The sequence below is a fragment of the Ischnura elegans genome, chromosome 2 (genome assembly GCF_921293095.1).
Source record: "Ischnura elegans chromosome 2, ioIscEleg1.1, whole genome shotgun sequence".
Classification (NCBI taxonomy): Eukaryota; Metazoa; Arthropoda; class Insecta; order Odonata; family Coenagrionidae; genus Ischnura; species Ischnura elegans.
This window is the reverse complement of record NC_060247.1, coordinates 119,747,281-119,775,004: the sequence shown is the minus strand read 5'-3', so window position 1 is coordinate 119,775,004 and position 27,724 is coordinate 119,747,281. Positions and strand designations below refer to the sequence as shown.

The 27,724-nt window shown below is 40.7% G+C and overlaps 1 protein-coding gene across 1 annotated transcript; it reads left to right on the top strand.

Annotated features, from left to right (window-relative positions):
- The first annotated feature begins 524 nt into the window (after positions 1 to 524).
- Positions 525 to 26,329, top strand: LOC124153246 (proton-coupled folate transporter-like). The gene is made up of 5 exons (XM_046526346.1): positions 525 to 636; positions 13,977 to 14,343; positions 23,388 to 23,746; positions 25,960 to 26,085; positions 26,199 to 26,329. Exons 2-5 carry the CDS (start codon positions 14,009 to 14,011, stop codon positions 26,327 to 26,329), a joined length of 951 nt encoding a protein of 316 aa, XP_046382302.1. The 5' UTR covers positions 525 to 636; positions 13,977 to 14,008.
- The last annotated feature ends 1,395 nt before the right edge of the window (positions 26,330 to 27,724 follow it).

Genomic DNA, 27,724 nt, shown 5'->3' with positions numbered 1-27,724 from the left:
GTGCTGAGGTTTATTGTCACTGCTGTTTTTATTACAAAAGTAGATAGTTACAACAGCTTGTCTGCACAACTATTTCCCAAAGAATCAGTTGACCTATCCTATTAATTAAAGGCTATGGAGAGTTGTTTAAGAAATATACTATACTTGGAAATACAAATTGAGAAATTGGTATGAAATCTTGGAATTATAAGACAGAAGTCATCTCAAGTGAAAAATTTCGGAGGGGGGGGAGTAGGAAAGAGGAAGGACTGAAACACCAAAAGCACCCCCCCCCCCCCCGATCTGCACCACAGTGACCCATTCCCATACGAGTTTCATCATAAAACGCAGCCGCATCTACTCCCAGCACTCCGCCATACACACTCAGCCTTCATTGAAGATTTCCTCGGAATCTCCCAGGAAACAAGAAAAAAAACACTGGCTCCTTCCTTTCTCCCCCCCCCCTCTCTCCCAATGTCCTTCCTCCCCTTGTCTCGACACATTGCACGATCTCCCGACCAGATGCGTCATAACTTCCTCTTCGAACGACACTTGTCGAGCGGCCGACAGCGACCGTGTCATGCTGCCACGGACCACATTTCCGACCTGATTCAAGCTTCTTCTAGCACTCTTATTGACTTAACTATCGTGGCGCAGGTAAGTTCAAGTAATTTAACATCTCCGACTTTCCCATTTTCTAGGTATACAACTTTTTTTTCTACATCATCATTAGTCAACAATCCCAAGATTGGTTTGACGCAGCTCTCCATTTCTCTCTCCTATCCGCTAACCTTTTCATAGCGACGTATTTCTTCTCTTTTACATCCTTCATTACCTGTCTCTCATGTAACTCATTCGGGGCCGTCCCTTGCCCTTCTTCCTCCCACTTGACCTTCAACGATTGTCTTCATCAGGCCACCGTACCTCAATTTGGCCAACTAAGTTGTTTCATCTTCTCCTTAACCTTTATAAAATATATTTTTCGTAAAATATCTAAATGTTATTGCAGTACTCGAGTAAACTATTAATTACTTAAATTTTGACGGTCCATATTTATCATTATTGATGGCTTTCGGGTAAGCAGCATCAAGACTTACAACGTTTCCTCTCATATGCCGGAGACCTCATCAGGACTGATGACTTTATTGAGCATCGATTTGTAGGGGCTGGGTGCTACTGTAAACTATTTTCCAGTGTACTGCTGCCAGGGAAAAACGGAGATCGTCATCTTAGAAACTTATTGTATTTCTAGGTCAGACTGAAAAGACAAATTGAAAGAGACATTTATCCATACGGATAGACAAAGAAATTATCGTTTTTCCCCAGAATAATTCTTAAGTCACTCTAATATCCCGTGCATACATCCCTTTAAGTCAAACCCTTCTCCCTCAAATCATTCTCGACACAATCTTCTCTTTATTCTTCCCCTCGTGCTCTTCTTCCCTTTTTCATTATTCATTTTTAATTCTGTTCCTCGCATGCTCTTCATCCCTCCTTTATATATGACCGAACCATTGCATCCTTCTCTCTTACGCCTTAATTAAGATCTCAACCACTCCTGCCATCTCAAGTATTCTCATATTCCTAATCCTATCTCTTCTTTTTTTCCCATCCCAGCACTCTCATGTCTTTCACATACATTATCTTTTCGTGGGCTTTCTTAGCAGGTCAGGTTTCACTGCCTCGTGGCATTGCTGGCCGCGCAAGGGTTTTATATTTTATTACTGCGAGGGTCGTTCAATAAGTCAATAGAAAAAGGTAGAAAAACGAATTACTTTGGGTCAATTTTTTATATTTTTCAAGTTTGACTGCTTTCAGCTCTGAAAATTTTTAATGGCATTTTTCTAAGCATTTTCAGCCGTCCAAAAGAGTAGAATTTTGGGATCTCCTCAAAATTGGCTTTATTTTGGGCAATTATCTACTACACAGACGTAAACCTTTGTCTGCAAAGCTCTCTCTTCGAGTTGAGAAACGATAAAAAGTCGCTGAGGGTTATTTTATGAATACGTTGAATTTTGTAACAATTGGAACATTAATTCCGTAATTTTTGCCGATAAAACTGCATGGGTATGCAACCGTGCATTGTCTTGTTAAGGGAGGAACTCGTTCTCTTTCAAATGAGGGCGCTTTTCTTGATTTCCACCAACAACCAGTCCAATAACGTTGCATAACACTCTTTCATTACCGTTGTTCTCTTTTCTAAGTAATTGATTGAGATTATTCTGCATGCCTGCCAAAATGACGTTGCCGTAACCGGCCCATTCCACCATCTCCGCCTGCTTTGGAGCCTGTTCACCCTCAGAATTCCATTTTTTCGACCGTTTTTGTCTCTGTAGTGTAGTTATGAATCCATATTTCATTAAAAATTCGGGGAAAATTCTCAGGATTGCGGCGGAAAAGCGCCAAAATAGCCTCGGAGTTGACCACACGATTTCGTTTATTCTACACGGCGGGCAAAGGCGGCAGCCCTACTACAGAGATTTTTTTCACATCCAATTTTTCGTGCAAACTTGAAGCGATTGTGCATTGCGATATGTCTGTAGCCTCAACTATATCGCGAACTTCGATTTATGTATCACTTGGAACCATATCGTGAATTTTGTCAATCGTTTCGGGGGTAGAGTCTTCCAAAGTGCGTTCGGAACCATGTTAAGTTTTTTTTGGATGTATGGCCACGTTTTAATTCACTCACACAATTGTAAATAGTTGCAAACACAAGAGCAGATTTAACATGAAATTCATAGAGCTCAGATTTGATTTCTTTTGGCGTTAACCCATTTTAAAAGCAAGTATTTAGATGTATGGCCACGTTTTAATTCACTCACACAATTGTAAATAGTTGTTATACCATTTTCCCGAACTGAAGGCGGCTGGGTGGAAAATAGAAAGTAGCCAATGGGAAGCGCTGCCCCTTCCACCTCTCCGTTCCCCTCCATCCCCTTCCCTTTTCCCCTCCGCTCCCGTCTATCCGGTCGACCGGTGTTGCCAGCCTTGGGAGTAACGGTACTTTCGGGGGCAGCAGAACGAGCGCTCGGCGATCTCCAAAGATTCGGCTTGGCAACACTGCCAGCTGGAGAGCGATGTGCACTCAACGGAGTTCGGAGAGAGACTGCGGACTCTTCCTCACTTTCTCCTGTCGCTCTTCTGTGATTGGCTAGAAGAGTGGGTGGGTTGCGAGCACGCTCAAGGTCAGCCGCCTTCAGTTCGGGAAAATGGTATAACACAAGAGCACATGTGACATGAACTTCATACAGCTCAGATTTGATTTCTTTCGGCGTTAACGCATTTTAAAAACAAGTATTTTATCACCGCACTTAACTCAATTTTATCAATTTTTATAAACAAACGAAAGTTGTTCACTACAATCGCCAGCAACAATGAAACTATGGCATGGATACAGCTGAAACTCTAACAACTGGCTATTCAAGAGTTCTGCTTCATGAGAAAAATTAATTTTTGATATTAAGAGTGCAATCTCTCGGAAATTCTAAGGACTTCATTGAACGACCCTCGTACTAATGGTTTTTCCCAAGAACACTAAATGACATTATTGCCAGGTCTCTATGTCTAATTGGCTCAGAAATTGCATCTCATTTTTTCTTTTTTCATCCGCTTTTTGTTAGCATGCTTCGTCCGTTTTTCTATTTCATCGATGGAATCTTGTAATCGATTTTCAACCCACTTCCCATTCACGGATCTGCTTGAAATCTTGCATACTTTGATAGCTTCCGGTGAAAATACTATATTCAACAATCATACATTTGAAATTTTGTTCCTTAGAGCACTAATTTATTAACTAAATTTCAAGTTCGAAAAATAGTTTTAAATTTCCTCAATGGAGACGTTAGTTAAAAATTTTTGGTAGAAATTTCTTTAACAGCTCTGGTTAAGTCGATGGTTTGTTTGACCACTGAATATTAATTATATGAAAAACAGAAATTATATGAAAAATATTTAAAAACGCTTAAAAAAAACAGTGTAAAATGCACTAAAAAGTGAAAATGAGTTTTTCACCACTCGGAGAATGAAGACCGCTGATCAGGGCTAAACACTAATATAGCGTGCCCATCCTTGCTCACGTATTTATCGGGCTCTTCCTTACTCGATCCTATTATACCAATTAAGCATCAACGCTTTATTCTCAAAATAATGAAAAGCTCAATTTTAGTCTATAGTGTATTTCATAACGTTTTATATAAGCGTGTTTTCTATTGTTTTTTGTGTATTTTTTTAAATCAACGACTGGTACCGTGCCGTGAAGAACAACACATCCATTTACACGGCTTTCGGAGAACTATGCAGATTTAGATTTCTGCGGAAAGGATTTGATATCTAAAGGAACACTGTTCACATCCTCATCTTTTATCATTCGGCCGGGCTAAAGGAATTATCGCTTTCCGGACTTGCACTCGCGAAGATAAACGTCGTTTTTGTAAAAAAAAATAGGAGACAACGTGATACTGTAAGGTTTTAAACGAACTAAAGCTGCATGCAAATCATTCAGCATGATTAATGGCACCCTCGTCAAAGCAATGCGTTAAACGGTCAAGTAGATCGATCCAATACCCGGGTAATATCCTCATCATAGATTCTTAGGTAACCATTTTCCGTGCTTTAAATGACGATTTTAATGAATTAATTTTTGTAACCTCGAACAATCAACCGCAGTCACCGATCCTCAGGGTACCGCGTCATGCAACTCAGCGTTGAAGTGCGAACGAAAAATCGCTCTCATTCCCGCAGACGCTACCTTTTTTCCATGATTACTGATTGGTATAGGGTGGTTTCCTATTATTTTTCATTGCCTAAATCGAAAGATTATTACTCCTGGAGTACGTATTTCATGCTTTTAGAGTTTTAAATGACGATATCTATTTTTCGCCATCAAATAAAAAGTGAAAATTTTCAAGCGCGCGAAAACGCGACGGCTAAGTATGAATGCTGGTAAAACTCCGTGTGACGTCGTCGTTCTGGTTCCCGTTGCCGCAAGTGAGGTGACCTTGGGGCGACGCTTTGAGCGATGATACGGCGCAGGCTGCCAGCAGGTAGCTGAGTACCCTCCTAGCAGGTAGCCCTTGGCTTAAATAAGGATTATTATTCCCCTATCAAACGAAGGAAACTTTCCGAACTTAGGTATTTTTAATATGTGTTTAATAGATGTTTCTCTGAGCTCTGTGCCTCATGCATGCTTTGGTAATCTCACACGATGTAAAACTCCTATCATATCCTGTACAAACTAGGGTCTTGTGACGTCACGTGGATTGGCATCGCATGGGCGCCAATCTGGCCTTTTTCAAATGAGGTTCAAATTGACCGTCGGCATTCGTCTAAACTGGGATTTGTAAAACCAAATAATTAGTATGTTATGGATACACTAATTGTGGGTAAGGAATCGCAATCAATGCATTTCGTTTTCTTTGATGTAGGAAACTACCGTATTCCGTTTGGCTATCTACGTAGTTTTTTAATGCGCCGAGGAGTAAGTATAGGGTAACCAACCACTGCCTCGAGAAGTGAGCTAATAGCGTGCTGCCTCCAAGTCAGATAGAAACTGAAGTAAATGCCAATGTCATTAAAATAGGATCCGGTCTCAAATTATGTATGAAAATACCTTTCGATGCATATTTTCATGGGAAATCTATTGCACTAGGTGAATGAGAGTCAAAATAATTCCTCATGCAGGAACCATGGGGAAAAACCCTCGTAAAATGCGTGAAATTATATTTATTTTGTCGGAAATGGACATACAACCACTGGAATGGTGGAATAAGGTGAAACGAATTGGCTTTGTTTGATGATAAAACACATTATATGTTCGGTACATGAAGAATTACGGCAAAATCTATTTATTGGGCAGCTATAATATCTATAAAAAAATTTTAATGGAGAAAAACAATTCTTTTTCGCGATAATTCGATTAAATATAGGTTTTATGATATAAAATAACACTCATACTAAGTTTGTCATGGTTGATAGATGGTGCATACTTATGTGTATTGGATTGTCATTCCAGGCTCAAAATCACCACTAAGCACATACTTTTGATCCCCTTTGTATATAATATGCAGTAAATCGATATCCGAGGCAAAAAATATGAAAAGCCTTTAAATTCTAAAATGTTCCCCCGAATTTTCATCAAATATCAAGGGGTGGACTCCAGGACCCTACTTTTTTCCGCCACTAGTTCAAAACTGCGGTGAGGAGAAAAACGGTGTCACGGAAGAATAACTAACGCCAGCAAGAACCAAAATTACTAATGATTTTTAGGCCGAAAACGTCCCATTTTTAAACTAAGTACAGAAACTTTTAGCCAAGCGCTCCGATTGGCCGCGAGTTTGCCCTGTTGCCGGATGCTCTGGACAACTCATGACTTCGAATGCTTTGTCTGCCGGAGATAACTAATCTATGCATCCAAAACATCCGGCAATAGGGCAAACTCCCGGCCAATCTCTCAGCTTGGCTCAAAGTTTCTGAAATTTAAAAATAGTGCGTTTTCGAGCTAAACATCATGAGTAGTTCTAGTTTATACTGGCATCAGCTACCTATCTAACGATTTGATCGTTGGATCATTCTTCCTCATAGAATGATTCTCCAAAGTCGTTGGAACATTAATAGCTTTGCTTGGTTTCGCTGTTAGTAGGGCCCTCTTCGCTTCTATAGCGCTGACGTGTTTTCCCTGTCCCTTTCCTTCCGCTACTTTCCTTTCCCAGAGGGGTCGTCGGGCTCCTTTCGCGGCGGCGCCTCTTTCCTTTTCCTTTCCTCTCCTCCCCCTCCCCGGGTGATCAGGCGTATAAGCCACGGGCTTGGTTCCCTGCCCCGGTGCGTTGTATCCTTGAAGGGCTCTCATCAACCCTCCTCCGCTGGCATCAGCTATCCCTTTATACCTTCCTCGGAGGCGTCAACGGGCTCCTATCGCGGCGGCGCCTCCATCCTTTTTTCTTCCCATTCCACTCCCCTCCCCGGAAGCGTGGGCGAATCAGTTCTAGTATTGGGTCCCGACCCCCGAGCTTGACCCCCCCCCCTTGGGTTCTCATTCTCTCTGGCATCAGCTATCCATGGTTAAAATTTCGTGACATAGTTTTTCCACACCCTGAATATATAGGACACTTTTCTAGCAGTGAACATTTTGTCCCCCCATGCTTGCTTTGATGATTAGGACGCGAATTGGCGGTGTAAAGGCAAATGTCATTTTGAGGTCTAATTTTAACGCATCGCGATCGCAACGCAAGCGCAAAATTGAGCATTATCAAAACAGGTGACGTTCTGGGCGTTCAATAAACGCGATAAAACGAGGCAATGAATCACGGAGATAGTGAATATTGCCTACGTCTCTGGAGGAGTCACCGGTGGCGAGCTTGTATGGTACAGGAGAGCCATAAAGCCCTGATGACGAGCACCTCCGCAAACAAGCGAAAACAAATCATTTGTGAACGCAGTTTGCGGTCGCTCTAGATGTTTCCACGTTAGCTGAACAATACCACGTCATTCATCGTGGACGATTCCAGATGTTCTTACACTCCGAGTTGTCAAGCGTGGTCTCTCTCCACACTATCTACATTTTCCGATCAATTCCTCAACTCCACAAACTTGTATTAATTGAAATAGTAAAATGGTGAGGGTCTAATGCTATCTTTGCACATTATTTTAACATTGTATGTTATTAGTCTGATTTCTGTACAGTGTATGGAATATTTCTATGTATCATGGTAATTAATGTATTTGTTTTCATTTATTTTTATGTTTCAATCTTTCATAATATTCTCAAAGGAACACACGTTAAAGAAAAGCGTACTTTGAATAATTACTTATGGTATATTCTTTTATTTTTGGCCGCACCAGCCAACTGTCAGCTTGTTAATTTAAGAGGTGGCAACCTCAACACTGGTTCTTACCACAGGGGTGCCTATATTCCACCTTGTAAAAACTCATGCTTGCGTAAGCTGTCATAATTTCATGTACCATAATGTGGAATAAATATATATTTCAACTAATGCATAGATCCTATGAAAACCAATGAGGTTACATGGAAGAGGGAGGTAAAAAAGTTAATCCCGCCCCAAATATAGGCATATAATTAATATTGTTTATTATATTTTCACAGAATTTTTGCTGGTTTTAGGCGAGGTACGGATATCACCAAGCACTCTCGTCTTTTTACTCTGTGTTCAAGAATTTTCAGACAGTCCTACATCTATTTAAAATTGCTGCTCTTTGTATTGTAATGAACAAGTTTTTCGGCAGTCCAATAGTTTTAAGACCTTGATGGATTAATTGAGGCAGTACTGTGGCAGAGATAATTATTGGTATTGTGTGTACTTTATCTGATCTCCACAATCTATTAATTTCATCTTTAAGTTCTTCATACTTTTCCATTTTTTTTTTGGTGTAGGCTGTCGTGATATTATGCGATTTAGGTACGGCAATGTCTATCATGTACGTTTCATTGTGAATTTTATCTTGCACTACTAGATCAGGTCTATTGCTATAGATTTTTTTATCGGTGATAATTTATCGTTCATAATAAATCTTACAGTGATCGTTTTCAAGGATAGTTTTAGGTTTGTATTTATAATAAGGAACTGGATTTTCTATGAGCTTATACTTTAGAGCTAATTTCTGGTGGATGATGTTACATATTTGATTGTGACGGTGTGGATAGTCTTTTTGGGATAAGTTAGTGCATCCACTTGTAATGTGCTGTATCGTCTCAGAGGCATTATGACATTTTCTGCATCTGCCATACAATAAATTTGGGTTTTTAATTACATATTTCTCCTATTTTTTTGTTTTCACCACCTGGTCTTGTATTGCGATCATAAACCCTTTTTGTTCTGGGAAGAGTTGCCCATGCCTGATCCATGCGTGCGATGCATTTTTACCGATTCAAGGGACCTCCAGGGCATCAGGGTGTCTTCCGTGAAGGGATTTAGCCATCCATATTGACATTTGACTGTCTATAGTAATAGTGGTTTAACTAATTTGCGTACTTCCGTCAGATAGGTTTAACGGTGTGTATTTATTGTCTGTATTATTATTATTGTAAATCCGGAATTTCTTATAAGAGTAGGAGATAAGAGAAGTCTTTTGAAATCTTTTGGAATGCGAAGGAAAATATCAGTTAGCCACATCATAAGACACGATGGCCTGACGAAAATTGTCGTTGAAGGAAAGGTATCAAAAGGGACAGTAGCTGAGGAGATCATGTGGAAGATAGAGTTAGCACACTTTAAGTTGTGATTTACTAATGATCACACACATTCAGACACCTATTGAACGAAATTTGTGAGAAAAATAATGTAAAATATGATGATAAGGGCTTACGGGGAGTGGTGGATTTTACGCATCTAGTCTTCCGGGTTGTCCAACGCGTGGATCTTCGTCAATCTTCGTGGCGACAGTTTCGCCGGATTTGCAGCAGGCGTCTTCGGGTTTGAAGTGTCGGATGCAAGTTTTTTTCCCGTCTTATACGGACCTGGTTTCGGCCATGAGCGTCCTGATTGGCCGGTTATTGGAAGCAGGGGCGCAGCTGGGAATTAATTCTAGGGAGGGGGGTTTAGGTGCGACTAATACCGGGGGTATGGAATACCCACCAGGATAAGCGGTAGGTGAGAGATTAATAAATTGCGGAATTTTCAAGATAAATGGTTCAAAACGGTAAGTTTTTACGGCTATCTGAAGGATATTTCATTAATCCTTACACTATTATATTAGTCATATCAATCCAATTAAGTAAAATGGATTAAATATTAAAATTTCTCTGAGCTCTGGGGGGGTTTTATCCCCCAAACCCACCCCCCTGCGCCACTGTTTGGAAGAGTCTCTTCCAGGCGCTGGAGAGCGAATAGCTGTCCTCCCTCCTGAATTTGGATGCTTTGGCTATTCCGATAGCCTCTCGTATGAGTCAAGGATGGTAATTCTTCTCTATCGTAACACTTGTAAAAGATGAACGTGAAAAGGGCAGTCTCCTAGCAACAGGAATATAAGCGCTGAAATAAGGAATCAATTCATTTGGACTTACATTTGGAGTATTCTTCTTTATGGTAGTGAAGTATGGGCGATGGGAGCATCATGGAACTCAAAGTAGGAAGCTTTTGAAATGTGGTGTAACGGAAGAATGATGAGGATGAAATGGAGAGATCGTGTGAGTAATGGGTATGTTCTAAGAAGAGCAGAAGAAAAGAGATCTCTTCCTTAACCTTGGATGGAAGAGAGAACAACATAATCGGCCAAATCATGAGAAACGATGATCTGAATCCTGACCTGATACGATGACCTGGTGTATATAATCGTCGAAGGACAGGAGGAAGGAGAAAACTGCCCAAGGAAAGGTGGTCAGGGGATGGAATTCATAGAATTTGTTATAAAGGATGCAAAGCAGAGGAATTATGTAGGAGTTAAAAGGTAAGCCGATAGAATAATTGAAAGGTAAGCTTCGTCAAACCATGAGAACCATTAGGATTGAGGACTGATGACGATGATGAGAAGAATAAGCGTAAAATAAAGTGAAACCTTGGAATCTTGCCACGATTGCGATATTCAAGGCGTTATTTTTCAATCTTCGGTTTTAAAAATGAAATTCATCCGGATGAGCGGCCAAATATTTAGCCGATAACATAAACTGCAACACAAGCCGTAGTTATAAAGAGAACATCACAATAAATGCACCGGGGGGCAAAGTGTCCACACACCGATAGTATAAAAGTCAAATTACATCTACATAATGACCTGCGAGCCACCTCTAGGGTGTTTGGCAGGAAATGACCAATCATCAGCAAGTAAAAGGATCTCCTAATTCACACCAAATTGTCATAAATATATTTCGCATGATAACAAAAATACGTCCACATTCATGCAAGGGATAACTCGCAATCGGTTAGTAATTCCTGTAGTAAATCCATGCAAGGTTACAACTATGGAAGGGAAAAGCATGTAATGAGTCGTCCTAGCGAGTGACGCCTTTAATTTATTTTATAAATCGAGACACCGTTGCTATCCTTAATATCACTAGGAATGTATGAAATTTAAATTCTCTCTTTTCTTCGGTCTGTTTCCTTTACTTTCTTCTCGTGATCCCGTCTTCCATAAGACGGCAGTCAACCAAGGATATTAATCACGTTGCCTGATAAAAAAAAAACCTTCGCCGAATAACCTAATTAACCTGAAAAGAAATTGCGTAAAATGAACATATGACTCACGCTTAATTTTCTGTAATTGCGGTGTAGTTCGCCGGCATGTAATGCACCGTAATAACTGTATCTGACCAAGTTTTGGGATAATGATAGAATTTAGAAATGCAAAACAATGTTTAAATCATCTCGGACCTGCGGAATTTCATAGAGAAGTCATGGAATTTATTAAGGTCATCATTATGGCGTGAGGCAAACTACTAATGGCGGAAGCATTTTTGTCGCACTGGCTGCGGCGACCTCTGGGAATATTTTTACATTCCCTCCTCACATCCTCGGTCTGCTGATGCACCGCAAGAAAAACATGACTCATAACCATGGAGACTTCCTCCTCATGAAGTGCGCAATGCGAATCCTCTATTTGTATTCACCGCGAACTCATATCGAAACTGACCTTGGTTTCGCTTTTCCGTAATATCTCTATGAACGCAACAATTCAAAATGTTTTGGAATCACTTGCTCACTTAAATAGTGCATTGTTTTTTTTTACTTGACAGTAAGTACGTCCACAACTATATAAGTCGCAACGTGGGTTTTTGATAATCAATTTAGCTCTGACGTAAAGTATTTTATACGCCCAAGAAACGACCGAATTGGCCACATATTGAGACATGATGGCTTGATGAAGACAATCGTCGAAGGGCAAGTGGTTGGCATCAACGATAACGGGAAAGGGAGACCACGACAAATATATAAGGAACATCTGAAGAGGACTGTGTAAGAGGAGGAATACGTAGGTGCGAAAAGATTAGCTGACTGTAAAATTGAGTGGTGAGCTGCGTCAAACCAATCTTATGATTGTTGACCAGCGATGATGATACACAAAAATTTCAACACTTTTCCTTGGAAATTGAATTATTTCAAAAGTATTCTTAGAATAAAATTCTATCAGACATGAATTTGAGGGGTCAGGATTCAAATTTCGGTCAAGAACAACGTCCACTCTGCTATTAAGTTTTCATTGCGGATGATTAGTTAAGTTGTACCGCTGGCTACAGTCCGCGGTTATTTCCTTAAATAAATCTAATGAGGTTGGAAAGTGCAGGGGAGTCTAAAAATGAAGACATGGATTTGCACCTTTATTACTTTATTCACTAATTACGTCGTAGTTACTAACTCATTTGTGTTTTAAGCCGAAAAGATAGAACAGGATAGTAGGAGATAGAACTCAGTCCGCACAAGTGACACTTATTCATAGAATTCATACATGCATTCACAATATTAGAATTTTTCTTAACATCTTAACACTAGTGTATTAGCCTTTTTTCTTGTACATTCCGTGTGGTAAGATAAATTTATGATGCATTTTTGCGTCCGTGTTACTCTGTTTTTCCTTTTGTGTAACTTTCTGATAACAAAATGAAATTATTCCGAAAAGGACCGCCAACGTATGTAAACTTCGCTGTACAATTTATAAGGACATCCTCGACCCGACACGTAATACCACTCTCTATTTTTACAAAAATGAAATCTTGAGGTTGAGGTTCTTTTATATTTTTGAAACATTTGACGACCTTAAAGAAATTTATTTTCCATTTGAAATTCAATGTGCGAATATAGAAGTACATTAAATACAAAATATGGTCAAGTATAAAAAATTAATCTCACAGTAAAAAAATGTCCAATAAATTATTTTAAGTGATAAAAAATGATGTAAATAAAAGCAAAATAGCAAATAAAAAATAAAAAACTACATAAAAGGTGCGTCGGATAAATTTTCTAATTTGTTTTTTTTTTTAATCTACCAGTTAAAATGTTTTATTTTCAACTAGCAGACCACCAGGCGTTGCTTGGGAAGGAATAGAGCCCAGAAAAGTCGGAAACTTGGAATTTATGGTCAAATGGCAGGATTTTATGTGTGTGTGCGTGAGACAACCGCAACTCTCCCTAATGTATTCCACGGTTAACTCAATACTGAAGTAAGGCGGTGAGCTGAGACGCTGAACAGCAATCAATGGAAAAAACGATAATGTGCTCGGGATCAGCTTATACTCTGCTCCAAAACATTGATCGTTTTACTTGTCATCACGTGCGTGGACCAAAAACGTCGAGTGAACGTGTAACCCCGCAAAAAAGTTACACCGAGAGGATTAGTTACTAAGAGAAGTATCCTTTGAGCTATGTTTCCACGTTGACAGTGTCAAGATAAGTGCCTACCTTGCAGGATGTCGAAACGCTGAAGTTGTATCACGTTACGAAGTAAATGGTAATGGAAAAACGACGCAAGCCGATAGTAGCACCACGGGCTTTGGGAGAATGAGACCCCTCAATGCATAAAATTTGGTTGTAATCCGTGGAGCCGTATGGAAACGCATAGCGGACAGACCACACAGACATCCTTATTTCACATATATAATAGATAGAAGATAGATGGCTAGAGTTTATGTAGTAGAAAATTAATTCGTAATACTTAACCAGTTGTTTATTTATTTTATCTCCTAAATTTTCATATAATAAACCTTGAAAATAATAAATTAAGTTCCGAAATGTCGGCACTGATGTTTTTTATATACGAGGGCTCGTAAAAGCACCAACACCTCAAAATTTCAAATTTATAAAAATTAAAACAGGCCAAGAACAAAGGAAATATATTTATATTATCAACCTTAATTTATTGTTATCACTAGCTATAACTATCTTCATCTTCTTTGGTCTCCAGCCATTTCCCACGTGATGGCAAACTCTAGCCCGTGTTCTACACAGAATTCAAGTAAACTTTCTTCTCTTTCATTTTTGTTTCCTGCCCTCTATTTTCCGGTTATTATTCACTGACTTCAGCGTAGTTTTGAATACTCCCTGCCTTCTATTTAGGTCCATGGCAGCCGAGATGCTGGTGGTTTGAGATGGAGAGGGAGTCTAGGTGGCGTTGCTGTCGCCACCTGACGGTGGAGCCATCTTTCCTGCTCGTGGCGTACTCGCTGGCGCTCTTCGAGGCCCCCTTCCAGGACCTCTTGCTCCAGAGGATCTGCCAGCAGACGTCGGAGGTGCCGTTTGAGTGGTGCGAGGCCTTGCCCGACCACCCCACCGCAGAGGCGGTTATCCACCCGCGGGCCGCCACCCTCCTCATGGTCGGGGGAATCATGGAGACTGTCCTCCCGGCGATGACCTCGTGTCTGGCGGGTGCGTGGAGCGACCGGGCCGGCAGCAGAAAGCCGCTCATCGTCATACCGCTCACGGGGTGAGTGAGTGGAATCCATAAATAGGGTGGTTTCCTATTAATTTTTTTATTACCTAAATCGAAAGATTATTACTCCTGGAGTACGCATTTCACGCTCTTGGATTTTTAAATGACGATATCTATTTTTCACGATTAAATTAAAAGTTAAAATTTTCAAGCGCGCGAAAACGCGACGGCTAAGTAGGAATGATGGGAAAAGCCCGCGTGACGTATTTCTGGTTCCCGCTGCCGCAAAGTGAGGTGACCTTGGGGCGAGGCTTTGAGCGCTGATACGACGCAGGCTGCTGGCAGGTAGCTGAGTACCCTGCTAGTAGGTAGTGCTTGGCTTAAATAAGGATTATTATTACCTTATCGAACGAAGGAAAATTTCCGACCTTAGCAAATTTTAATAAGTGATTATTAAGAGATGTTTCTCTGAGATCTGTGCCTCATACATGCATTGGTAACCTCAGACAATGTATAACTCCTATCTACTCGTATAGAAACTAGGTCCCTGTGACGTCACGTGGGGTGGTACCGCATCGGCGCCAATCTGGCCTTTTTCAAATGAGGATAAAACTGACCCTTGCCATTCGTCTAAACTGCTATAGGTAAAACCAAATAATTTGTATATTACGAATACACTAATGGTGGGTAACGAATCGCAATCAATGCCTTTAGTTTTCTTTGATGAAGGAAACTAGCCTATTCAATAAAATATGGAGGGAGGAGAGACCTCCGAGGTACAGATTTAATTATTGAAAAAATTAGATTTTTGACTAACACCTATATCGATGGCTAAGTTCCAACAACACGTATCTCAAAATTTGGCCGGTTTGACACATGTATCTCACACAAAGTGTAATAACATTAAAAAATAAATTCAAGGAAAAAACCTACTCTTTGTTGGCAAATGTATGCTTCTTTTTCAGTTTTATGAATTTTTTGTTTTTAATTTCAGCGTACAGTTAGAAAAAAATTAATCGTTTTTTTGCTCTCCTGAAAAGTTGCTATTTTTCAGATACGTGTTGTTAGAACTTAGCCATCGATATAGGCGTTAGTCAAAAATCTAATTTTTTCAATAATTGAATCTGTACCCCGGAGGTAAAGGACACTGTCTGTTTTCCTAATTTTTCAGGGGAGCAGTTTTAATTTTTTTCAATGTAACAAATAATTACTAGACGGTGAAGTTACTGTACCATTATTCTTGTGATATAAAAATTTTGTAAACTTGTTACCTAACATTCTGGTAATTACTGGTTAAATTATTATTTTTTAATCTTAAAATATTCCTTCTGAAAAATTAGGAAAACGGACATAGTGTCTTTCACCACCGAGGTAAAAAAATAATGATTCGCAAAAATGTTGGAACTCTTCTGAGGACTCCCAGAATGTGCTGCTACCTGGTCACAAGTGTAGCCATAACTTGCACCACTGTATTTCTAGGTAGGTACACTATTTTGGAGTGGGTTTCCATGGATATCTCAAAATCAACAAATATTGACTTAGACCAATGTTTCTCAGCCCTCCATTTGTTGGCGACTAAACTTTGAGGAAGTCCATTTCAAGTGAATTAAAACCTATAAAAGCTATCGGTTTTCACTTTACGGAAGTACTTAGCGCTCATGTTGAGGTAACATAGAAGTAATTTTTCTCACAATACATCTAGCAATATTCAACCGACCAAGAAGTAATGGACTAGACACGGAAATCATTGTCATTTTTTAAGTCACTGAGAGCGGTAGATTGTTGATGAAAACCGGCAAAGTGAGGCAAACCAGCAAAACCCCATGCAGGCCGCCGTGAATTTAGCCAAAATGTGTGAGGGTCAAGTTGCTAGTGTTCGACAATAAGAGAAACGTGTAGCTACGCTGAAATTACACGGGCTTTGTTGTAGCTCAAGTTCCCAGCTGTTATAGCTGTCTACAGAGAAGTTCTGTATTTTTGCTGGTTTCAGTTATTTAATTTTATCGGTTTACTCATGGCATAGTACAGGCTAAATTAAGTGGGGGTGGGAATGTCGGAAGGGATAAGGGCAATCTTGGGGACTTAGTGTTTTGCGGATGATGATGGGGTATAGTCCCAAAGGGATGTCAGGAATTCATTGTTCGTAGCAGGAAAGGATTTCTCGAATCAGGGAAGGTATGATATTAATAGGCAAAGGAGAAGGGTAAGCTTCAGATCCTTTCTAATGTTTTTATTGGGCATGAACCAGGGTGCTCCGAGAATTCTTCTAACTATGGTGTTTTCTGTCGATTGGAGACGTTTAAAGGTGCGTCGCAGCCGTATGAAGCCAGGTGGGTGATGCGAATGGTAGGATTGGCTTAATACAGCTGTTATAGAGAAGTAGTTTGATTTTAAGATGCAGTGGGGAGGTAGGTTTAAGTAGTGGTCATCTGCTGCATGAATGGCTTTTGCTTTGTTGATGGAGGAGTTGATATGTTCAAACCAGATTAGCCGCTTATACATTTGTACGTCAAGGAATTTTGCTGTTTGTTGCTTAGGGATTCTCTGGTAGAAACGTGTAGCAGCGACGGGAGAAACTTATTTATGCTAGAATTCTTCTCCTCCGATATGACTTCCTGGCCAGGCATTCGCCCGATAGACGAGGGAAATCAGCAAAACCCCACGCTGACCGCCGGGTATGTCCAAGTAGTGGGATGCTGTTTGTGTCCATTGATATGCCTGCTGCTGTCATTCTTTTCGGTCCATTTCCTCGGGATTTCACGCTCACGATAACGTCCCAGGTCAGTAGGCACGGAGTAATTTCATCGGCTATCCGACCCACGTCTGATTAAGGCTAGGATGATTGATGCTTGCCTGGTGTGGAGTCACCCCTTGCCACACACCCTGGTGGTGGCTCGCATGTAGATGTAGATTTTTGGTTCGCTTCACAAAGACTGACTAATACTCGTACATGATATTCTATCTCCAAGGTAGCTGGAGCATTGTTGGCCATTGTCTTATGCCCCGTTTACACAACGATCGTCGGGACGTTGATCCGTACGATCGTAACCTCAAAACGTCGTGTAGACGCGCAGAGTTACCATCGTAGGCCTTAGTACCTAACACTGCCGAACTTACGATGGTTAGCGCTAGTGTGCCAAGAAAAAAGAGATCGAAATGAAGATCGATGCATATACGATTCTTTCGCGCCGTTGCAATCTTGATACAGTAATTGATATTTCATAAATAACTCTAATATATCAAAGATATATGGCAACGAATGAAGACATTATTGAGCAGGTAATGGAAGGACGTGATGGGAAAGTTTTTTCTGATGCTCTATTTACCAAATGATATCGGATATTCTATACTATACCAGTTTTATGCATTTCTTTATTTACAGGTTAACCCATACCCATGTATCCTTACATTATACTTCACAGATGATGGAAAATAACAAACATGCACAAAATGTTAACCAATAAAATCATTGTATAAAGGATTTCACAATAAAATTCGCCAGAAATAACCATAACATTTAGATGAGGACGTGGAGATGTCAATACTTGTGCCGAATCAAGCCGAAATCTAAGCCTTTTCTAGTTAAATTATAACAGCAATATGTACTGTCTTTAATGCGTGAATATTCTTGAATGTTTTGACATATTCTCTCGAAGAATCTAGTTTCTTAAAGACTTCACGGACTGTTATGACTAGTTTTAGTTTTATCTCATCATAGCTGGGAGTTGAAGACATAATTTGCTCTATGGTAATTAAAAACAGGCAGGTGAGGATTTATATAGCTATGACGGGATCCATTAAAAGTTGCTAATAAAGGAGATAGGAACAATCTAAATATTAATTGATAATTTTGTAGAGGAATATGTCTTTTTTGGAGGATCCTTGGTCGTGCAAGAATTTTCAAATTAACTAGGGAAAGAATATATGAAGTGTTGTAATCAGATAAAGAGATTAATAAATCGTAATTATTTAATTTGAAAAAATTATTTTGGACACGTTAAATCCGGATTGAGTCGATATTATAATAAAGTGACCAGTTCGCAAAATATTACAATTTGGAACGTAGCAAGGAGACATATCTACTGTCATAACCGCATAAATATTGCTAAACTTTGGACAGATTCCCATAAAGAAACCTACATTCTTTAACGTTTTACCGACAGTTGGGTCTAGCTTCAGTTTTAGCACATGAAAACATTAATATTCTTTTGCTTCTTAATTTCCAGGATTTCAATTTTCTCACGCAGTGTCGTCGTCAGTTGTTATCTGACACAATTCCACAACGAGGGCAGCACTGAGTTACGATGGTAACTTTTAGACGTGTAAACGTGCAGTGGTTGCGATCAACGTCGCGACGATCGTGGTGTAAACGGGGCATTAGCCGCATTCAACCCGAATATTATTGTTGCCACACAAAATGACTTCTATCCAGGCACGACGAGCTGTTTCCATGACAGCAGGCTACAGAGGTAGTATTGCTGAAGATTAAATTTTCTTGAAAGTTTTCTTGCATATAAAATTTCTTACCCGTATTCCTTCGGAATCCCTTTCGTATTTCCACTGTTTTTCGGTATGCCTAGCAAAATTGGTATACAGGATAAGGTAATTCGGGGAGAGATGCCGATTACAATTTAACATGTCGAAACCCGGGTCAGGGAATTAAACTTTTGTGGAGCATGCAGCTCAGTGTATCTTTTATTATGTTTCCTGATAAATTATAAGACAAAAATATCCCCATACATAAACTAATCTCATCAACATACCTACTGCTTAACTTAAAAGGACAGTGATTTCTATTTTCTAGTCAAATTCTTCATTACATCCACGCTGCGATTATGGCTCGGAATAGTTCGGAAATGAAGAATTCTTATGATGAGGTAATTCTGACAGTAAAGTCTGTTAAGCATCGAAATAACATTTATTTACAATAGTATAAGTAGCATAATTGACATAAAATCTATATTGTGACATACGTTTCGATCTGACGGCTATGAAAGAACTTCCAACGCCAGTCTCTTGGAAGAAAATGAAAGCACAGTAGCCATGACCGTATTTCCGCGTATTTCATTTGTTTCCACCCAGATTTCCGATGTTCTCAAGAGATTTAACGTAAATGCGATCCATAAAGCCAATTAGTAATCAGGAGGCCTTTAAAATATCCCTTTAAGACTTCAAGGTTATTGTTCCCAAATTATTTTTAAATATGCTTAAAATGACTACTAAAAATAATTAAAATTTCATATCCAGGCGATATTAAGTGGTTGGAATGCATCATTACTGTATCGGCACAAGTTCTAGGATACAGAAAGAATTTCTAAATCCAAATGAAAGTCCAAATTATCTTGGACCATCGGGATACCATAAATAAATCATAAAATCCATAAATGACATCATTATGGCGTGAGGCGCGCTAATTAAAATCGATACACAGGACGTGAACTTAGCGATGCGTGGGTTGCCATTTTAAAGAGGAAGAGAATAGAAAATGATAAACTCCTTTTAATCCAAATTCTCAAGATCTTCCCGGCAGACCAGGATTAAACTGCTAATAATGACTCTTTACAGTTATGTCTCAACATTTTATATTTATTCGAACGTATAATTCACTCTTACGGCGTATGAAGAGTTATTTGTTGAAAATTTGGTGATACGCAATGGTTTAAATCTGTTGAAATCCCGATAAAACTTCATGCAAATATTATGATTCTTTAAAAGAGTTACATAACAAGTTATATAACATCAGAAATAGGTACGTCATGTTTGGAATCTATCTTTTTTGGCTGCAATCTTCGAATCTCATGGCGCCTGAGAATTTAACACGGAAATTTATGGTCTTGAGCCCAATGGCCCCAGACAGTTGACTCAAGGGAGCAGCGGAGCTCCAAAAATTATAAGCATGAAAATAGGCAGCTAGCCCATATAAAAGAGGTCGTATATTGAGAAGGGGCGCGTGAAAGTGGAGAACCCATGCTGCCATCTTTACCCTGAAAAAAAAACGTCTCATCTCTACCGTGGAGTAATTTTTTAAGGTATTAAACAGGTAGCAAATACCTACTCGAGAACAAAAGGCGATGAGTGAGTTAAACTTGTCACTGTGTCATTACTTCAACGGTGTCATTACTCAACGGGAATTCAACAATCCATCCGAAAACTCCCTTCAAGTGGCAGATGAGCGGGGCTTTGAGATATCAACACAGATAACATGCATACGCCAAAGAAACAAGCAACGCGCCAGCTGAAAATCCAGAGGAATATTTCAAGAGAAAAATTTTCTACCTTTTTTGGATCATTTTATTTCACAGATAGATTTAAGGTAGACAGCAGAGGTTTCCGTTGAGTCCTTCCTTTTAAGGCCTCATTCACTCCAACCTATCAAGATTCGCGGTTAGTTAAAAGCTGCTACGGGCGTGTAGAAAGCGTTACACAGATGTTAAACGAACTAGGTTGGGAGCCGCTAGAAACTCGAAAGCTTCGCGCTAGTATTATATTGCTTGAGTAATTCTCTCACTAGCCAAACCGGCATTCACTGAACTTCTTAAAATTTCGCGTACTGTGCGAGGAAAAATAGAGAATATTTGTCCTGTTCGTGCGCAACTTCCCCCTCCAATAATGCTTCCTTCCCTACTTCCAGTCCGTGGCACTGAGTCCCGCAGTAAAAGATACCCCGTAGACAAAAACTCAAGACGGAGAGACGTGTAACTATACCAAAACATAGTAATCTGATATTTTTTCTCGATGAATGAATTGGGTTATCGACTAACCAGAAACACCTGCTGGGATATCGGGTTTCGCAACGGAACTGAAGACTTTGGGAAGAGTGGACGAGGGAAAAATGGAATGTCACATAGTAGTTCCCCAAAATATACTGCGTGGGACATGAGAGAAGAGACGCGACCAGCGCATGCCGGCCGCTTCATGATATACGCGAGCGTTGTGGGGGCCCCACAGTCCTCTGAATGGCAGTTCTCCACTCTACTCCCTTATAGGGTTACGAGAGTTATGAACTATGTCGTGTATTATAGACAATCCAGAGGACTCTCGGTCTCCCCTGAGCTCTGGCCCTTCGGCGATCGCGGACCAGCCGACCTGGCCAGACCGCCCCTGACTTCCAGATAGGTCACCTCATCTGTCGCCTTGATATTTTAGTTCGCAGATTGTGAAATAAGGGCGTTTGAAGTCAAGGGGTACAAGTATTTTTTTTCTAAACAAAGTTAGGTACATAAATTGATTTAAGAAACACACAAACACTTGGTGGCCTAGGGCTGCGAGTGATACTCTGTTCTGTGCTGACAAAGTGGAAAATCAAATGCGCCACTAAATATCTATATGATCTCGTTTGTTTTCTTTACCTAATTTCTGTATCAATAGTTTGTATACCATAGGGTGGCGCACTGGCCCGCCGGCTACCTGAGTCGATCTCGTAGTTATTATGGTCGGCCTTTTCCACCCCCCGGCGCTCGCGGCTCCCGGACCAATTCAGGTAGTGGGCGGGCCCGTGCGCCACCCTAAGGGTGCCTTCACAGTTCGGCGTTGCGTTGACGCCGCGGCTAGCGAGCCAATCAGAGCCCGTCTTTGAGAATTGATGACGTCACGTCTCCAGCTTGCTGCGTCGTCGCAGAAAAACTGAACCTGTCGGATTTTATCTGCGTGAAGGCGGCAGTACAGCGACGATTTCGAATTGGTGTTGTTTATGGGAAGCTTAGGTGTACAAATATGCAAGATTAGCACTAATGGGAGTGACAAATGCTGTCTATTTCATTATTTACTATTATTTTGAAGTGTTGAGCATAGATATTTCGTATCTTTCCTAAACATAGGATAAATGTTAACCCTAAATTAGATTATAATCACCGAGGAGCGTAGATTAACATTACACATACCCGTCAATGGTATCACTAGCTAAATACAGCGTGAGAGCTCCTTGTTGGTGACTACGGTCGTTTACATTCCAATTGATATCTAATAATTGTGCCCTCATGATGCACTCAGTTAGAACTATTCAGATAACATGGCTAGGACAATCTGTTTGAACAGCAGTTATCATTAATAAATATTTCTGATAACATTCCACGTTACTCATTGTAACGTTTTCAATTATCTACTACTAACTTAACAAATAATTTTATTACACTTCATAAACAAGCTCTATAATTTGAAACTCGGGAGCAAAAAACAACATCAACAAGCCGCCATGACTATTACAATACCTTTTGTACTAGCCGTACTACCACTCACAGAGCCACTGCCATGAACTGCACCAGTGGGGATCTTGAGTTCTGCCGTATTCCTTTCCTCCGGTCTCTTTCCCTCTCGTAGGCGCCTCCTTTTTCTCTGCGTCCTTTTCTTCTTTCTGCCGATCTTGAATTCTGCCGTATCTCTTCCTCCGCTCTCTCAATACACCACTATGTACTTTAGTTTTTCTCCCGATCTTTTTTTATATAACACGTCTACCTCCTCCTTCTCTCCATACACGACTCCCCATGTGTATTTTCTTTCCGCGTCCCCCACTACCATTCTTGCCTCCTCACTACCATTGTTAATTTTAAATTATTTAATAAAACAACATGGTGGCTTGTTTACATTATGTTACATCATGTTCACTGAGTGTATGTAATTAGCTACTTTTCGAATATTCCGAGTTCGGAAATAAAATTTAAAGATGCATGATTATCGACATTATGGTCACCATATTATCTTCAAATGCTATTTATAGTTAAGAAGAATATTTTAAGAAATGAAATTGCGTTAAAATGCACAAAACAACATATGTATTGTGCGTTTGGCTCGAAATCATAAGATGATATGCTCCCAGGCCGATTTTTAGCAGCCAACGCTTTTTGTCTTTCATTTGTTTTCGCAACGCAGAGCTGTGAAGGGCTCCAACTTGCTTCAATGAGTTAGCTCCGCCCCCAGTACGCAACGCCGAGCTATGAAGGCACCCTAAGGTATACACAATTTAACTCTGTTTAGAAAAAGAAATCACTTACTCGTTCACCTTGGATCGCCCCTCCATATGAGATTTTTGTCCGGCGTTATCAATATAATGATACTATCGAAAACGCTCTAAAAATAGGTAAAATTTTCTCGCCCGCATCCAGGTACATTCTCAAATTCGCCCTGCTTGCAGCGATCATGAGCGTGTCTTGGGTTCCCGTGGAGTGCTTCCTCATTGGCTACGTGCCGGTGGCCATCAGCGGAGGCTTCACGACTCTCTTTGGGGCCGTCACTTCGGTGGTGGCGGACGAGGCCCCAACGGATCAAAAGACCTTCCGCCTGGGCATGCTGCAGGTCGTCTTCATCGTGGGTCTGTTGCCCGGGGGCCTCACGTCCTCAGCCACCCTCCGCGCCCTCGGCCACACCGGAGTGTTCCTATTGGCTGGAGGAGCCTGCTTCCTCGCCCTCGTCATAGCACTCACGAACATAAGCGAAACGTATATCGCAGAAGATCGAAACGAAGGTATGTACTGAAGGATTTGATTATTTCGCGTCGATGGTGGCTGTTAATGTCTCCCGGGCTTCCTGCCGGGTTATCCACCATTTCTGCCGATTGTCGATGAAATCGGTTTTTAAAACTTTCGCGGTCCCATATTTGTCAATAAATAAAACTTTTGGTTCAACCCGCGTTTCATGGCTTAAAATTCAACGTTTCTTCCTCTCTATTGGGGACCTCTTCAGGACTAGACTGTTCATTTTATCTTTGTGGGTGAGCAGGTGTGGCTAAAGCAAATGAGGGTGAGGGGAGAGAAAGTTTCTCAACACGTGACTTTCTCTTTACCAATCAGTAGACAGTAGGCGTGGCCTAGCGCCTCTCAGACCTCCGTCGTGTCAACATCGTGAATCTGCTCGTGGAACAGTGTTGCCAAACCTCACGCGTTCTCGTTGCATGTATTTAAGAATGCTAATCCATCAATGGTGACGCATTTGCGTGGTACCTGACAATGCCATGGACTTCTCTGTGAAGACATTGTTCTCTATGCCTTCCAAATGAGTAGGAATATTGTCTCGGCACCGGGCCGAGAGTACTTGTGGCCACCTATAAGGCACATGTTTTCAGCGACAAATTAGGGCGGCTGTGTACATTTGGCAACGTTGAGTTTGCTCCTGCCCTCTCTTTCGGCATTTCCCCTCCCCTATCAGCGAAGCCATCCGAGAATATCCGGGGTCTCTTTAAAGCTCACCCGCAAACATAAAGTGAACTCATTATAATGTTCTTTGGAAAGGTTATATTGAGAGCTTCCTTTGGAAGGATTTACATTACATTGTACTCGAATTGGTTCACCATATTCCTCTATTAATTCACTTTTCACATCACCGGCCGTTATCAAAATAAACCAATGTTAAAAATACAAATCTTTCCTTGCTAATGAGCTTGATAATACGAATTTCGAAGGACACGAGTTCATTCTTGCAAATACATCGGTTGTTTTATAGTGAAGCAATACCAACATTATGCCGGATACAAAACGCACATGTGATATTATTTAGACCACAGGCACATGTGATTCTCCGCGGGATAATATTGCTAAATTTTGAGATATTAGCTGCAATAAAATTTTCATAAACATAGAATACTGGTGCTGATGCCAGTATTGAATGCAAATCACCGAATTAATTTAGGCTTAGGTAATTTGAAAACAAGGCAATGAAACGAATCAATTATGCCGACGACATTTGGGTTTTATATTATAATCCTTTTTTGGCCAATTTATCTCGTGCGATACAGAATTCAACCTGGCTAGTATAAGATATGTTCACGTGCACCTTGCACTTTGGGCAATGTATCTCTGAAGGAACACGAGTTAGAAAGGAATTGTAAACTATCCCTATCTCTAGGAGTTTCCCCAACTATATTGATGCTCTATGAATTCCAACAGAGCAGCGAGCAGATCTCTACCTCGTGAATCATTGGTCAGTTTCGTTTTTTATAATTTATTGTTTATGGACATGGGTATGCCCATAGAATCCTGCCTCACGTTTATTTTGGATACTCTTTTGAATATATTCTTCACCAATGCAAATTAACTAATTAGCCTAAAATGGGCAATATATCTCATGACATCCTCGGGACAGTAACTCTTATTATTGGGCCATTATAAATTGACGATATCGCTGTATGTGGACTTTTTAAATAAAATAAAAAATATAATACGCTGCATCATTCAAAATTTTATCAACATTTTTGCAAATAAACTTTATGTATCGTCCTTTACGTTATAATTACTACGCTTGAATGTAAAAGAACATTTTCACCTGTAAATTTTAATAAATTACCTATAAAATGATAACGTGATATAAACCGTAGATGTGTAGGAGAATCGTTTTTTTTTCAGGTTAAAGGGTCGTTCCCAGATGATGTACTTTGGCCACATCTTACCCTTCTCACAACTATCTTATGTCGTTCTCATTTCGCCCCTTGCAACCTAATGCATTAAAGCCGAAACTCAAATGAAACCGGTCGTCCAATATTATATTCGTGAAATCCACTAAATTCAGCGTGGTGGGTATTATTACATGTGTAGACTCTCAGGGTATTACGTAGATGTTATGTTTACGTCTTGTGTCCACTGTGGAATAGAATATTTACTTCTTTACAGCTAATTTCCCATTGTAGACCAGGTGTAAAACTGGAAACTAATAAAAATTATGTATCTATCTTAACATTTTACACAGGTAATAACGATTCGTGCTTGCTGAAAGACATTGTTCAGACTATCATTAAAAGAAGGGAAAGTGGTCGTCAGATCTTACTCATACTAAGTGTGTCATCACTGGCATCAAGTATCATAGCATATAACGGTGAGTTTAAAATGATTGTAAGTATGTGAATTTGAAAAAAAAAGCAGGTAAAAAATTTCAACGATTTGAAATCCATGGTACTTCTCAACACTTTTATCTATTTTCCGTTACAGGTGAATCAAACCTCTACTACATGTACGGGAGGAAAGAATTTAAATGGACAGTTTTCGATTTTACACTCTACAGAAGCGTCTCCTACGGATTGCAGATGGTAGGTGAGTTTAGTGGAGCACGTTACCGATAGCGACATAGGGCCGTTTTCGAAGGCACCAATTATCATGATGCATACAGCCCTAGTAGCACCAAAACCATTACATCTAGATTTATTATGTATCATAGTATACACTGTGTGCATATTATATCTGTATAAAATACACGCAAATGTCCTCTACCACGCAGATAATATCTAGATATTATACATATTATATCTGCTGCCATAATATGGATTTTACATGGATTAAATACGTATAACTCGTCGTAAATATATATATTACTCGCACGCTCCGCGCGCTCGTTAAGGGGCTCCGCCCCTTAAAAACCCCGGTTCCGGCTTCGCCGTCTTTATTTTTGGTCGTTCGAAGACTTTTGAAGTTCAAATAATGTCATCTCAGCTAGCCGGCTTAGCCGGCCAGGGGGTAGGGAGGCACCCCACTCATTCCTGGGAACAGCTTCGCCGTTCCTCACTGAAGGGCGGCTTAGCCGCCCAGGGATTGAGTGTGCCCCCCCGGGGCTACCCTGCTTAATACTCGGAACGGCTTCGCCGTTCCTCGTCTGGGGTTGCCATTGCCGCCCAGAGGGCGAGGGCATTTCGGAACAGTTTCACCGTTATCCGTTTGAGGGGCGGCTTCGCCGCCCAGAGATGGGGGGAGTCCACAGCGGCTGCGCCGCTTGAACATCGGGGCGGCTTCGCCACCCGAGGGTTACTGAAGCTCCCCCTCGCCGACGCCAGCTACTCCTCGGAACGGCTTCGCCGTTCCTCGTTTTGGGGCGGCTTCGCCGCCTTGAGGTTGAGGAGCCCCCCCGCGGCTGCTCCGCTTAGTCCTCATTAATGCTCTTCCCCACCTGGAAGGGTGCCCAGGGGGATTCGGGGGTTTTAATGTGTTATGCATGCGGTCACCAATCGTCCACAGTGATCACGTAGCGATGATTTTAAAGGGGTAGTGCAATGCGGAGTAATAGTGGCGACAAATACGCATAAAAGAAGACTTAAAGGCAAGTTTTTAATTTTTTTGCGGGGGGTTCCAACGGAATACCGGGGGTATACTTGTGTTAAACCAGTGGTCACAAATCGTTCTCATAAATTCCGTGCCGATAAGTCCTAGGGGTCCGGAGCAGTTGTCTGACGATTCTTTTACCTGGAGAGGCGATTTATTAGAATTTTTTGGGAGGTTTCACGGGGTTATCGGGGGTTTTAATAAGTGGTTTGGGCACCGGTTAAATTGTGACGAAAACTACTCGGAAAGGCGACTTTAAAATTCATTAATTTTTTTTTCAGCGATGTTCCAGGAGGTGATCGGGGGTTTCTGGTGTATTTTCCCGTATGGTTTACGGCTGCTCGCCCTCACCAAATATTCCGGATCTTGAGCTCAGAGGGGACGGGTAGTGTGGCGTAATGTTTGCGAGAAGTACCCAAATAGGA

Bases quoted from the DNA above. Each gene is read 5' to 3' on its own strand.
- LOC124153246 (XM_046526346.1), top strand. From the start codon at position 14,009: ATGGAGAGGGAGTCTAGGTGGCGTTGCTGTCGCCACCTGACGGTGGAG. The intron at 14,344-23,387 runs GTGAGTGAGTGG...GCCCGCATCCAG, and splicing joins ATCGTCATACCGCTCACGGG to GTACATTCTCAAATTCGCCC. The intron at 26,086-26,198 runs GTGAGTTTAAAA...TTTCCGTTACAG, and splicing joins AAGTATCATAGCATATAACG to GTGAATCAAACCTCTACTAC.